General features: G+C 36.6%; 1 protein-coding gene across 1 annotated transcript in view; it reads left to right on the forward strand.

The window, feature by feature from the left end:
* LOC122791273 overlaps positions 1-15,509 on the forward strand; it is a 43,752-nt gene that overhangs the window by 142 nt on the left and 28,101 nt on the right. Inside the window, exons 1-2 of the mRNA XM_044058945.1 lie at positions 1-7; positions 6,734-7,141. The exon at positions 1-7 is cut by the window's left edge and continues 142 nt beyond it. Coding sequence (XP_043914880.1) covers positions 6,740-7,141 — 402 coding nt within the window. The 5' untranslated portion in view covers positions 1-7; positions 6,734-6,739. The remainder of the gene's footprint in view (positions 8-6,733; positions 7,142-15,509) is intronic.

Below are 15,509 nucleotides of genomic sequence, written 5' to 3' on the forward strand. Positions count from 1 at the left end.
CACAGAGGTGAGTATATATATAATGTCCTAGAATATTTTAGGTAATATAGCAACAGATTAAAAGCATGAAGAGAACTATATGTTTTGAAAGGTAAATCGCTAATGTTCATATATAGAGGGAACACTTTAACAAAAAAATGTTTAAGAACGAGAAAGTTGTCTTGAGTGATAATGCTTTATCTCACTTTATACCATAATCTTAGTTATGCAGATAACTTTCAGATGTCTTAATTGAAAGATCTGGCTAAATCTCTTTAAGGTGATGATCCACTCTGTAAGACACACATAAAGGAAAAACTGCTTCTGTATGTTGTACTTTATTGTAGAAGTAATCAGTAAAAATATTTAACCATTTTCAAAGTGCTTCCACCCGTGTCTGAGCAGTTAAGCATTTCTAAGCCACCTTGATAAGCAAGTATAGTTATAATGGATGTTGAAAGCATTTGGTTTGGTTGAACATTAATTGCACTATGTACTTTACCTAGTCAAGTGTCAAGTATTTTTGATTAACTGCAACATGCATTCACAGTTTTCAATCCCTGTATGAAATTTTCCTGTTTCAAACTGTGCACTTTTAGACATTGATCAGCCTGCAGGAGGGGTTTCTTTAAAAAACAAAATTAGTGACAGGCACATACAACAGGAGTTGCTAATCTCCATTATTCGTAGGTTCATAGGTGTGTACTAGGCTAATGGCCCTGGAGCCTTTACAAGCTTAGCCCATAGAAGTACCCTGGCATCATGCTGCCCGACGTTAGTTCCCAGTGCCTCTATCAAGTAGAGCCACTGGAGTGATCTCCGGGGTGAACTTTTTATTTCCCATCCACTCATCAAGATTTCTCTTGAAGAGGACCAGTGAGGTGCTCTGCTTGACATGTATGGGAAGTCTATTCCAGAGCATGGCAGTCTCTGGGTTATGAACCTGTCCCTCCAGCATGTTCTGTTGATTGTGGTAATGAGGTTGAGGTCTCTGGAGCATGTGGTGTGGAGGGATTGGGATTTCTTTAGATGCAGTATTTCTAACAGAGATGGGTCAGACATGGCTTTGTAAGTCAAGCAGAGATCACCTCTTAGTAAACAATATGAGACCGAGAATAACTGGAGTCGTTTGTCCATGTAGGGCATGTGTTTAATGCCTAGGATTCTCTTTGTGAAGTATTTCTGTGGCCTCTCCAGCTGTTGTAGGTTTCTAGTGAGGTACATGCCAAATGGGGCATCATCCTCAATGACTGGTCTAATGAGGGAAGAGTAGAGACAGACGATGACCTCTTTCTTCCTGGATGCAAAACCCTTGGTAATGAGATTTGCCACATAGAAGGACTTTCTGACCACAGTGGCAATGTGGTGGTCGAAGGAGAGGTTGCTGTCAACCTGCATCCCAAGATCTCTTATAATGCCTTCAGTGTTCAGTGGGCTCCCATCGATGTGGTAATTAATGGGAACTGAGTTTTTACCAAAGGGGATAACAATGCATTTTTTAGCGTTAAGCTTAAGGCCATGGTTTCAACACTAGTCATTGGTCTCAGTGAGGCCTTTCTGTAAGATGTTTGCATCACTTGGGGAGTTAATAATGGTTCCCAGTTTGCAGTCATCTGTGAACTTGGTCAGTCAGAGTCCCTTTGTGTTGGCCTGGACCTCTGAGAAGTAGTAGATCCTGAACAGGAGAGGACCCAGGACCGATCCCTGTGAGACTCTACTTGTGACTGGTTGGCAGTCTGACTTGGGGTCCGCTACTTTCACACTGTGTGTTCTATCTGTGAGCCAGTTTGCAACCCACCTAGTGATATAGGGGTTGATGCCTAGTTTGGTGAGTTTATCAATAATTCCTGAGTGAGGAATGGTATCAAAGGCCTTGGCCAGATCGAGGTAGGCTGTATGCACTGCCTTATCTTCATCCACAGCCCTGGTGACTGACTCAAAGAAGTTAACCAGGTTGAGCAGGCATGATCTCCCTTTCACAAAGCCAAATTGCATGGGGTCTAGAGTTTGGAGATTTCTTATATCCTTATTAATCAGGTCCATGATGTTGCGCTCCATAGTTTTACATATCAGGCTCATCAGGCTAATGGGGCGATAATTCCCAAGATCTGTAGTCACTCCCCCTTTATGGAGAGAGATGACTGTAGCAGTGCATCATTTGGTAGGGACAAAGTCTGAGGTGAGGCTGTGACTGAGCAGGGCACACAGATGTGGTGCCAGTTCACTTTGTAGTTCATGTAGAACACAGCCAGGGATATTAACGGGGTCCCCTGGAAGCTGTATTCTTGGCCTTGGACAATGCAGCTTTAACCTGTGTTGCAGTAATGCTGGGTGCCTGGCAATCTTCTGGTATTGTTATTGGTATTTAGGGGGGTGAGAGGGGTTATTAAATTTATTTTTATGATATTCAGAAAAATTCAAATATAATAGAGAAAATAGTACAGGATTAAATTCCATCACTTCAGTTTGTTGAAAATATTAATCTTGTTTAGTTACAGGAACTTACCAATCTCATGGAGGGCCTAAATTTGTGTGTGTGTGTGTGTGTGTGTGTGTGTGTGTGTGTGTGTGTGTGTGTGTGTGTGTGTGTGTGTGTGTGTGTGTGTGTGTGTGTGTGTGTATATACGTATGCGTGTGTATTTGTATGTGTTTGTGTAAGTCATCAGTCATAAAAGCCTGTGAACCAGGGAATTTGCCATAATTCAAACAAAAAGAATAAACTTAAATATTTGTGGTAAAAGAAAAAAAATAATCTTTAAAATGACTCATTACTTAGTATTTCAACATTCACTGCATTATTTAAGATTGAATGGATACATTTTTTTACTTAACAGGTCACCATAAACTTACTAGAGATGAGATTTTAAAAAACTGTGCCATTTTCTACTTTTTACTCTTCCACAGATCACAAAATACAAACAAATACTTTACATGCAACTTATTTTAGATATCTGTAGTAATAAATTTACTTCTAATATATCAGCTGTGGATGGTTGTAGTACAGAAGATAGAGAAAAAAAGCCGCTAGATATAAATTACCTTGTCAGAGGTGATTGAACAACCCTTGAACACATTGTGTTTTTTGCACAGGGGCTTTGTGAACTTGTATACTACGTCCCACTTAATTACCCTGTTCAGACACTATTGTATGGAAAGGAGAAACATTCTAAAAGGCCAACACATTATTTGCATGAACTGCAATATTGCTTTGGATTATATAAATGGTAAACATAGCCTAGGAAACAAAAAATTGGGGTAAATGAGGTTGGAGAGTTAGTTACCAATGTTCCGGAGACTAATCACTTCTGGGAAATCCACTAAGGAGATGCTAGTTTCCGTGAAGTGACATGACTCAGTTCCAATTGATCTGTGGATTTATTTATGAACTTTAAAAGAGTGATAATTTGCTAACCAATTCAGAAAAAGTCAGTTTTATGCATATTAATAGCCAACAGACAAGAAAGGCCCTGCTGAGGTATAATAACATTGTCCTTGTTTGTTAAAAAACACGGCCTACTGCCAGACAGAATTCACAGCGACAGCTTAACATCCATTGCCGCTTAATAATCAACAAAGGAAGTACAACAAAATGAAAGAGCATTTCTATAGTTGTCTTTTATTAAAGGGATGCCATTTTATTACAAAAGTATACAGATAAAGGTTTTCTGTCTTACAAAATCAACAGAGGTTTTAGCAATAAATTAACAATTTAACTTACTGTTTGACAGTGTTCCTTTATTTATGCATACGTCTACATTTTGATAACTGGGATATCAAACTGGACTGCAGGCCATTTTCAATGGAGGTTCAGAGAGAAGTTTCAGTATACACAAATAGTGACAGTTTAGAAACAAAGTATTACATCAATATCTTAGCAGTTTTATATAGCCATATACAATGAAGAAGGTAACAATATGTTATATGAATTGACATCAGTAATATATAAAATAAAGTGACTAACAAGGTACACAATTCGCTAAATCAAGCTTTACAATAACGTGATGTTGGAAATAATAAAATGCTGAAGAAAGAACAACTCTGACACTAATAATATTGTAACCTGTTTTGGGTTTACAGACATGCACATGTACACACATACATACATGCATAAATAAAACATACATGTACAAGTCCACTAGTATTGTACTTTGAATACAGTTGTCATAGTAAGAGCAGTCACAGTCTATACCAAGTTAATTTCTTAACGCATATTAAAGGTTTGGTTAGAGCACATCTGCCTCTAATGTCTATAGCAGACACAGGATATAATATTTCCTTTGCTATTGTTTGTAAGTTCTAACAGATCAGTAAAAGTTTCAACACTTTCTAGAAACAGTAAGAATATATTGCATGTCCTTCTGTAATCTGTAGAATACAAATACGCCTTCTCATAAAATCTTTTTTATCAATGCTTATAACATGATTTGGATATTAAAAAACAACAGCTTGCTGGCTGCAAATCTGGCATTCTTTTGGGATAGGTAGCCACACCTTTATTTGTCCAGGTTCAGGTGGTGTGCACAGCACACCTGGTAACTGAGAGAACACCTGCTAGCTGACACCAGAGGCAATGTTTCTGAGCTCTATTTTTTGTGGCTATTCTAATTTTGAAGTTATGGCTGGAATTGCAATAATTTCTGCAGTCTATAAATCTAATACATATAAAAGCACCTTGGACAAGCACTCTTTTTTGCTGCATGTAATAACTAACATCACACTCTAAGTATGTGACTATCTTCCTTCAGTAATGTGAAAAGCAGTACTTACATGTGAAGAGCAGTACTTACATGTCACATGTGAAGAGCAGCACTTACGTCACATATGAATAGCAGCACTTACATGTCATGTGAAGAGCAGCACTTACATGTCACATGTGAAGAGCAGTACTTACATGTCACATATGAAGAGCAGCACTTACATGTCATGTGAAGAGCAGCACTTACATGTCATGTGAAGAGCAGTACTTACATGTCACATATGGTGAAGAGCAGCACTTACATGTCACATGTGAAGAGCAGTACTTACATGTCATAGCTGTATCTTGCTCTGATTATCACTGTATAATGCTTTATTTAAAGTAACAACAATATAGACAATGCCCCCCCCCATTTTACCATTTTCTCATAGCTTTTTTTCCCCTTTTGAATGCTTTGATAAAATTCTGTTTTGGCTACATTCATGCTTCAGAAAAGTGAACATAAGTCTGACTCTATAACACTGATGAGACACCATAAACACTTGCTCTATTTATACTTTTATGTTGTGAGAAAATTAGGACATAGCATTAAACAAATCTAGCCTTTTATTTTTCATTTATGTTTGCTTTTGCCAGATGTTATGCGTTGATGATGATGATGATGATTATTATTATTATTATGGCATACTGCTTGAATATTCTTTAGGCCTAATGTCTATGTTCACCTTTTGTGTCAGGTGCTGATTTTTGTACCTATATCTATAATGAATACTAACTTGTTCTGGACAGTTAAACTTTTGCTAGAGCTGCCACTGTTTCTGAAATGGGCATAAAACATGCAGAAAGTTTATTGCCGTCCTTTATATAACGAGCTAGACTGTTAAAGCAGTTTTTGTTTTCTCTGGCTGCACCTTTATATCTAAATTGTTTTTGGTGTTTTTAAATGTAAACAGTACATTGCATCTATTACACATATCCATACCCTTTTTTCTAGTCATACATTCTAGTCATCCCAGTGCCCCATCCATTACTGGGTTTTACCAGGTCCTAATTTTCTAATTTTCAACATATTTTGGAAACAGGACATCTGATTACTTTGAAATGTCAGTTTGAGAATGTAAATAAACTAATATATATATATATATATATATATATATATATATATATATATATATATATATCTCATCCCTTTGATGTTAGTAGAATATTCAGAAATAAGCTTTCCTCAAGGTCACATCATTCATACAGGAGGATTTATTGCAGGAAATACGACAAAGTCAGATTCATAAAAAAATGTATAAAATTAACACCAGTCAAGTGCTGAAATGTTATGAAATGTAGGTCAGCTGGTGCAGGGAACTAAACAATTGCCGATCAGCTATTTTCTTGCAATCAAGGGAGAAGAAGCAAGCTGTGTTTGATTATGAAATATGGAGTTGAAACCAAGTTATCTCTGAGGATTCCAATCAGGGGCTTTACAGGAAGCCTTAGGAGCTGACTTACATGTATAGTAAGATAAGTACACTCTAGGTGATGACCTTACACAATGGAGAGTCTGAGAAACTTCCAACCTTAGCTAACTACACTTATGCTGTCCAATCAAGTTGCTGCCATATAGCATGTCTACAACACCTCTCGCAGGGTGTTCGACTGTAATTATGCTTTAGATGGAGTTGCCTGGGGAGGCTATCCAGCTCAATACTCTACCCAGGGAGGAGATCAGGAAATATGATAGCATTTCTTAGAACACAGTTAAGTGGAAAGGCTTGTTTAAGCGACAGATACTTTGAAGGGGCAGGAATGTCTGCATATCCTGCAAAAAAAAAAACAAAAAAAAAAACAAACAAAAAAAGAAAGTGGCAATATGAACTTCATAATTTAGAGGATTAATTTTCAATAAGCCAAATGTGCCATGAATTTTAGTGAATCTAATCAACTGAGAGAAGCAGTGAAACTATTTAAACCTTCAATAAATGTGATTTAGTCGAAATTTTTGAATTCTGTAAATATCATATTTGTATGGCTGTTTCTATGAACTATAGCTTTTGCTTTTCACAGGCTAAAATGACTGCACAAGAGATTGTTGCTTTCAAAGCAGACAATGGAAAATTTTGGAGCGTAATTAATTATGGCAGTAGCAACACAATTGAAGCAGCAAAATCCAGTCTTGACTGCTTCTGTGAGTTTTTGGTGTGTCCCGCTTCATGTGGAAAAATTTACATCAAGACCCCTCATGGCATGTATCTGAGTCGTATCAACCATGGTGCTACTGACATCATTGAGCCAGCCAAAAAAACACCAGATGTTTACTGTGAGTTCCAGCTGTTCATCCAAGATGGTAAAATGGTTCTCAAAGCTGACAATGGCAAATACTTAAGTCGTATCAACCGGGGAGGCAAAGACAACATTGAACCTGCAAAGCAACATATTGATGAATACTGCCTCTTTGAAGTGATTGATCCAAAGGTATTTTATCTATGAATTTTATTTATTTGTTTTTATTAGTATGTCTGCCTCTAGGAAAGGTATATTATCTGTGTTAGATAGGGAATGAGTCACAACTAGATAAGTAACAGCATACCACCTACTTAACCTGACTTTTTCTGTAAGGAGGGGGTCAACCATTTGTAGCTGTGTTTATGATTTGTGTATTGTTGGTTAGATAGTGCAGAACAGTTTGTAATTGTCTGATATTATTTTTTCCAAATGTGTGCCCAGATCTGCAAAAAAGTGGATGAAAACCAAAAGTTCCTACTTCATTTGATCAATTGTGATTTATCAAAGTCTAGTATTTCACCACCTTGATGTCATGGCTGTACCCCCATACCCCTGATCTCAATATTTATATATATATATATATATATATATATATATATATATATATATATATATATATATATATATATATGTAGATATATACAGCCTCCAGATCACACCAGCTTTGAAGCAAGGGAAAAACAATCTTCCTTTTTCTTTAAGTTGATGCAATGTTGGTGATAGTATATTTAGTGTGATGTGTTAGGATAGAGACCATACAATGGGGAAGAGGTGTAGGGCCACCCCCTTGTAAAAAACAAAATTAATTGAGATTTAATGTAAAGTAAGGTACAGCAATGGTCTACTAAGACGTAATAGGCTTATAGACAGCAGGTTGGGGACAGGAAATTCATCATTAATCAACTGAAATAGACCCCAAAAAGTACAATGGAAGGATTTCTTGCCACACTCCACCCGCTAAATTATTGTGATCTTGTCAAGCATTTATTTTGTTTTTTTCTTAAAATGGCATGTGTACTATATAAATACATAACACTTTAAAAACCAAGCCAGAATAAACAATAACACACTTTTAGTAAAAACAAGAGAAGAAGCAATCCACATATAACAACACACTCTAAGTTGAGGATATGTACAAACTCAACATCAAATACAAAATATGCAAAATAAAAATTAAAGCACAACAAAGCTTGTTTGCATTATACATGCCTGTTTATGGTGGTAAAAAACACTAGATATTTATGTATGTATTTATTTATTTATTATCCAAGTAAAATTCCAAAAAGCTAATTCCAAAAAGCTAAATATCAAATTTTCAGATGAAACTCAAGGACTAAAGACTCCATCAGAAACACACAAATAATTAACAAGACTAAAGTAGTTGTAAAAAAGTAACAAGCAAAGTTTGTAGTTATGTAACAACAACGAGATGACTTAGTACACGAAGATAAGCACTGAGCAAAATAAAAATCCAACAGCTTTATTCGATACAATCTCCACACAAGGAGCTCAGTAATTCCACAGGAATCAATAGCAAACTTTGTTGAGTGCTTTCATCTGCCAATAGCAGATTTCATCAGAACCAAGAGACTCACAAAACATACCCTTATATATCTAATTAGGCGCCAAAAATTAATTAATCAATCAATCAATCAATCTTCAAATCCTTGCAGGATCCATGCACTGGATATATATATATATTGTTGTTGTTGCTAAGATGACTTCAAAACAAATACATGTAATATATAGAAAAATGCTTGTAAAATGATGAATCTATAAAAACCATGTCATAATGCATATAGTATAAGATATGACTTATAACATGTTAACATACTAACATGCTGAAATGCTAAAAATCCTAAATACTAGTAACAAGATGTACATGTAAAATCAACCTCACAACCCCTATATTGTACAAAACTATCCTACTGCAATCCATAGATAAATCAATGTTCAAAACCCCATTAAAAATATGCCTATGTATACACAAAGGACCCGGTTGTCGACATATAAAATGTATGTGTAATAAAACCTTTTATGAAATGTGAAAAGGCAAAGGAAATACAACCTACTCCATATATGTAGGGCCAAAATATACATCAGCAAAATATATCTGACACACTGCTTATATCTACAAAAAATATATATGCTAGCTTACCATTAAAATGATCCGTCAAACAATACAGGAGAGTAATAGCTAAATAATTCAATGCATAGGTCAGTGGAAATAAATACAAACAAACATTTGTCATGTTGTACGTAAAATATATGTGTTAATGCATCTGATATGTGATGAAAGAAACCAAATGCAGCTATACTTAACTATCAAAAATGAGAAAGGGTTTGATGCTAATATGGTCGTTAAGACCAGGTTTGGTCGTAGCATCACATATTATTTGCCATTTGCTTTCAAGAAGGGATAAATAACATTTCCAGTTGCCTCCTGTGGTTGTTTGGTCTATGATATCTATGATGCTAAACAGAAAGGAATGCTCACTGCCCTTATCAATAATGTGCCTACTTAACGCATTGTTAGGATCTTTCTTCCTAATTCTGTAAGTATGTTCGTAGATACGTGTCTTGAGCCTCCTTTCTGTTTTGCCTATATAAAATGCATCGCATCCCTCACAGGTGGCAACATAGACTAATCTAGATGTATTGCAATTACCTCCTTTACTATGCAAACTGTTGCGAGTAATGTTGTTCAATTTCACAACCTTAGCTGCATTAATAAATCTACACTGCTTACATGATCCACATTTCCTAGTATATCTGTTCCCAGTAGCCTCTCTGTAGTTCGGGTTTGTCCTTTCCAACATCCTTTTGATGTTAAGTGATGTTTTATAAACAAAAGTAGGGGCTTTCCCCACTGCACTACTAACATCTTCTGATATTCTGAAAAGATTCCAGTGTTTCAAAAGTATCTCTTTTAGGATGTTGACATATGGACTGTACGTAAGAACACAGATACATCTTACTGTTGCTCTCTTCTTCTCTTGTGATACAAAAGGCCTTCCTAATAAGGCTGGATATTTGTTCCCCCATTCTTTCATAACAAAAACTTGTATAGGTTGAATCAAATTGTCCGGGTATCCCCTGTTAGAAAACATTTCATATATGCTGTTTAATTCTCTCTCCATGGTCTCCCTAGTCGAGCACATACGAGCAGCACGGATGCACTGGCCTTTGAAAATGTTTTTAAAAATGTGGGGTGGATGACAACTGTTATAATACAAGTAATCATTCGAGAATGTTTTTTTCCTGTATATTTTGGATTGAAATCCACTCTCAGTGGTGGATATGTACGTGTCCAAGTAAGCTATACCCTGAGACTCCACATTATAAGTGAATTTTAAGAAGTCGGTTGTGTTGTTTAAATAATCAATGAATTCTGCTATCAGATGGGCTGGTCCATTCCATAGGACAAATATATCATCCAAATATCGACTGTAGTAGGATACATATTTGTAATAAGAACTGGGGAATGCAAACAAAGATTCCCATTCGAGCATTACCACGTTAGCAAAAACTGGGGCACAAGAAGCCCCCATGGCAACTCCTCTGCTTTGTCGGAATAGTTCCCCTTGAAATTGCAGGTAATTGTGGTCAAGAACTAACCTCATCATATCAACTAACAAATTGATTTTCTCAAAACTCAACCCGGAGTATCTCTTCAAACCATCAAAGAACAAATCCAGTCCCTTCTCCCTGGGAATACAGGAGAAGAGATCGATAACATCTATAGTTAAAAAAGTTTGCCCTTTTTGCCAAATCATTGGTGTTAGTCTACTCAAAAAATTCCAGGAATCTTTTATTAGATGTTCGACGTTGTTATATACTTGCTTCGTCCAAGAGTCAATGGTGACCCCGATGTTGTATGTTTTGGACTTGGAACCGGAAATAATAGGTCTAAAAGGGGGTTTGTTAACATTTTTATGTATTTTCGGAATCCCTATGATTGTAGCCATCTTGGGAAATTCCGTTCTCATGAACTCATAAGTTTCATTCGTAATCCTGTTATCAAGTAAAAATTCTTCAATTGCAAGATCAATACGCTGGTAGCCGATGTTGACCTGATTGAAAGACACTTCTTCATAGTTTCCTGATTCATGCAATATATTCAATATTTCATGATTGTAATCAGTAGTGTTAAATAACACAATCCCACCCCCTTTGTCCGGTTTCATGATCCTAAGGTCCCTGTTACCTATGACTGTGTTCAAACACTCCCTTTCTGCCACTGAAAGGTTGTCCTGAAAATTGACAGAAGATTGTAAAACGTGTTTCTTGGTTTGGTTAGAAAACCAATACATGTCGTTGGCAACCAATTTTTCATATTGGGCTACAATGGGGTTGTATCCTGGGACATAGGTACTTTTCCTTTTCAGTTTAACCTGATAACCATCATCATACTGCACCATATTGTCATCATAGTTGGTGTCCCTAAATTGAATAGCCAAGTTCATTCTTCTACAAAGTAATTTGGTCTCCTTTATAGTATCAAAAATATTGAACTTGGTGGTGGGAATGAATTTCATCCCCTTACAAAATAAGGTGCAAAATTCCTCTGAAATAGCAGTATCAGTATAATTGTATACCTGCAGGCCCTTAAATGAATGTATATCAACTGGTTTAACATAAGTGTTAGTAGAGCTTGAAGAAATATCAGGTTTATTCGACTGTGGACCACTGGATTCAGGTCTGACTTGACACACCTGTGAAGTAGAATCCTGATTTAATATCTCTTCCTGTAAGTTTTGGGTGCTGGATGAAATCGTCCCCCCTGAAAATTTTGATCATCCTCCAATCTCCATGTGTCATTCCTTTCCCTTCTATAAGTCTCATTTCCTTTATTAGGTCTACTCGCGTTGTTCCTATTCTGGGGCCACACATATGCTCTCCGCTGTTTGTACAACATAATATCTCTATCAATTTTGCCTCTCTTTCTATTTACAATAGTGTTCACCTTGTATTCCACAGAACTAAACTGTTTGTGGTATAAGTCACACCATTGATCGAAATGTTCATCCTGCAATATTTCTTCGTTAAGTGTGTCAATCTCATTGGTTAAATGAGCCAGTTTTTCCTCATTGCATTTAATCAATTTCTCCATATATAAAATGCCAAACTGGTCAAACAATTTGTTAAATTCATGCACTACATTCTCAGAATATTCCAACCCCAATGGTAATTTAAAAAATCGTAACCCCTTGGGTATAATACCTAAACCAATACATTGTGTTAAGTAAGAATTATCAATTTTAATGCTTTTGGCCTGCAAAAGCCTCTTACCTAAAGTATATATCTTCTGCTTAGTATTGCCCTCCTCAAACCTAGTCGGGGTTCTGTTAAAATCATAGCAATTTTCATTCTGTATGAACACTACATCTCTATTGATGAAATTGTTAACATCAAACTGTTTAAAACATTTATCATTCACAACATAACCACTTTTTTTCTTGTTTTTTACATTTTGTGAATCTTTGGGACTAGATCTTGTTTTTTTGTAGTTATTGTTTGTAACAGTACCTTTGTGTGACTCATGCCGCTGAGCCACAGACGAATAAGTTTTCACCACATCTTTCCTTTTAGGTTTAGCCCCCAATCTCTGCGATTCGTCGTCTAAATGGAACAAGCTGAAGTCAAATGTACAATCAGCATCCAAGGAAATATTCAGGTGGTTGTCCTCCACACTTGCTTCCTTTAGGTTCAGTCTATGTGACCGCTTGTGTGCCTCCCCTTCAGTAAACGAACCTTTAGTGTGATGGGGTTGTGCATTAGGTATTTCAGGTGAACTGTTTAAATTGGGTTCAGAATCCGTTCTGCGTTTCTGCCTTTCCCGGTCATTCGCCTCGGCAGATTCATCAGTTCTGTTGCTGGCAGTTACCTCGTCCCCTCCGTTACGAACCCTCTGTACCAGTTCTTTATCCGAATTGGTAAGCAACGAGAGCTTGCTTACCATGTCTAACAGTTTTCCGACGTCGGCTTGTAGTGACGTAACCTCCGCTCTTAAAGAGACAAGCTCTTCACGATCAGTAAGAGCCGGCGAACCCTCGGGCACTTCAGCCATCACGATAAACCCAGTAACAACCAAAAGTCAAACTAGACTGTAACAACAACGAGATGACTTAGTACACGAAGATAAGCACTGAGCAAAATAAAAGTCCAACAGCTTTATTCGATACAATCTCCACACAAGGAGCTCAGTAATTCCACAGGAATCAATAGCAAACTTGGTTGAGCGCTTTCATCTGCCAATAGCAGATTTCATCAGAACCAAGAGACTCACAAAACATACCCTTATATATCTAATTAGGCGCCAAAAATTAATTAATCAATCAATCAATCAATCTTCAAATCCTTGCAGGATCCATGCACTGGATTTATATATTGTTGTTGTTGCTAAGATGACTTCAAAACAAATACATGTAATATATAGAAAAATGCTTGTAAAATGATGAATCTATAAAAACCATGTCATAATGCATATAGTATAAGATATGGCTTATAACATGTTAACATACTAACATGCTGAAATGCTAAAATCCTAAATACTAGTAACAAGATGTACATGTAAAATCAACCTCACAACCCCTATATTGTACAAAACTATCCTACTGCAATCCATAGATAAATCAATGTTCAAAACCCCATTAAAAATATGCCTATGTATACACAAAGGACCCGGTTGTCGACATATAAAATGTATGTGTAATAAACCCTTTTATGAAATGTGAAAAGGCAAAGGAAATACAACCTACTCCATATATGTAGGGCCAAAATATACATCAGCAAAATATATCTGACACACTGCTTATAGTTTGTAGTTAAGCATTAGTGTAGCATTAGTGTAGCATAATTAAATCAAATAGCATACAGTCTACATTGAGCACCTTAACTAAAATGTTCATGAAAAAATTGCCTTAACCTACAGATGTGTAGATCATAAGATGAGAGAGACAGACTGGAGATAGATATAATTTTGTGCACTATTCACAATTGTTTATATTAAGCAAATACACATATGATTGACTTTACTTCCATAGTTTAGTGGGCATGAGGTTTCATGCAAGCATTTAAAAGATGGGTGGATCTGTGAAAAGACAAGTGCGACAAAGTGGTAAGGTAAAAGAAGTGTTAAGGAAAGCCACTCAGACTGGTAATCCAGTCTTGGAGACCCTGAAGTAAATCTGGTCGCTTTGTTATATGCAGTGGCTAGCTTATCTAAGCCCCCTATGTAGGGAGAGTTAAAACCATTTTGTCATGAGTTTATTTATTTATTTATTTTACATTTGTTGACCGGGCTAGTCTAACTGGATATATGTCCATTTTCAGTAGAGGCCCAGGAAGAAAAGCTCCAAACATGAATAGTGACAATGTTAAACATATATAGAAAGGCATGTAAAATCACATAAAGTGAAAAACATTGGTAAAAAAAAAAAAGGAAAAAAAATTATAATACTCAGGTTATAAACTCTAAAAATATTACTCTAATAATTGTTTCTTTAGTATAATTTTTAGAGTAAAAAAGATTATACTAAATACAATAGTGGGTACGAGTACAACCTGATAAAGAGAGAGAGAAAGGGTTTTATGTTCTCTAAAATTACTAAGAAGAAAAGAGTAGCACCTGGATTAGGGGGCACAGGATAGAGGAGAAGGGAGGGGGAAAGGATAGAGAAGTAGGGAAAGGAGGAAGAGAAGGAAGGGGGAAAGGATAGAGGAGTAGGGAAAGGAGGAAAAGAAGGAAGGGGGAAAGGATAGAGGAGTAGGGAAAGGAGGAAGAGAAGGAAGGGGGAAAGGATAGAGGAGTAGGGAAAGGAGGAAGAGAAGGAAGGGGGAAAAGATAGAGGAGTAGGGAAAGGAGGAAGAGAAGGAAGGGGGAAAGGATAGAGGAGTAGGGAAAGGAGGAAGAGAAGGAAGGGGAAAAGTATAGAGGAATAGGGAAAGGAGGAAGAGAAGGAAGGGGAAAGGATAGAGGAATAGGGAAAGGAGGAAGAGAAGGAAGGGGGAAAGGATAGAGGAGTAGGGAAAGGAGGAAGAGAAGGAAGGGGGAAAGGATAGAGGAGTAGGGAAAGGAGGAAGAAAAGGAAGGGGGGAAGATATCAGTCTGGGTTAGCACAAGGACAAAGCAATGAGTTTTAAGATGTTCTTTGAGGTGTTTTTTAAATAGAGAAGTAGAAGCTAAGATTGATAGTTCAGAAGGAAGTTGATTCCAGTTTTTACCTGCTGTGTTAGAGAAAAGTGAGTTGCCAGCTTTATTTTTGGATTTAGTTATGGAAACTAGGAGCTTGTTAGCAGAGCGTAGTGTAGCAAGGTTTTTATATGGTGTAATCAGATAAGAAAGGATAGGGGTGTTGTTAGGGTGTTATAGGATATTTTGAGTGATAAGTAATTGTTGACAGAGTATATGGTTTTCCAGTTCTAGCCATCCAAGTTGTTTGAGGTTGAGGCAGTGGTGAGTTTTGAAGGGGAAGCATGTAATGAATCTAGCTATGCTATTATAACAGGTGACAAGTTTGGAGAGGTTATTTTTTGATAGGTTAGTATATATAGC

Source organism: Protopterus annectens, chromosome 17.part0 (assembly GCF_019279795.1).
Source record: "Protopterus annectens isolate FY-2018-M chromosome 17.part0, PAN1.0, whole genome shotgun sequence".
Lineage (NCBI taxonomy): Eukaryota > Metazoa > Chordata > Ceratodontiformes > Protopteridae > Protopterus > Protopterus annectens.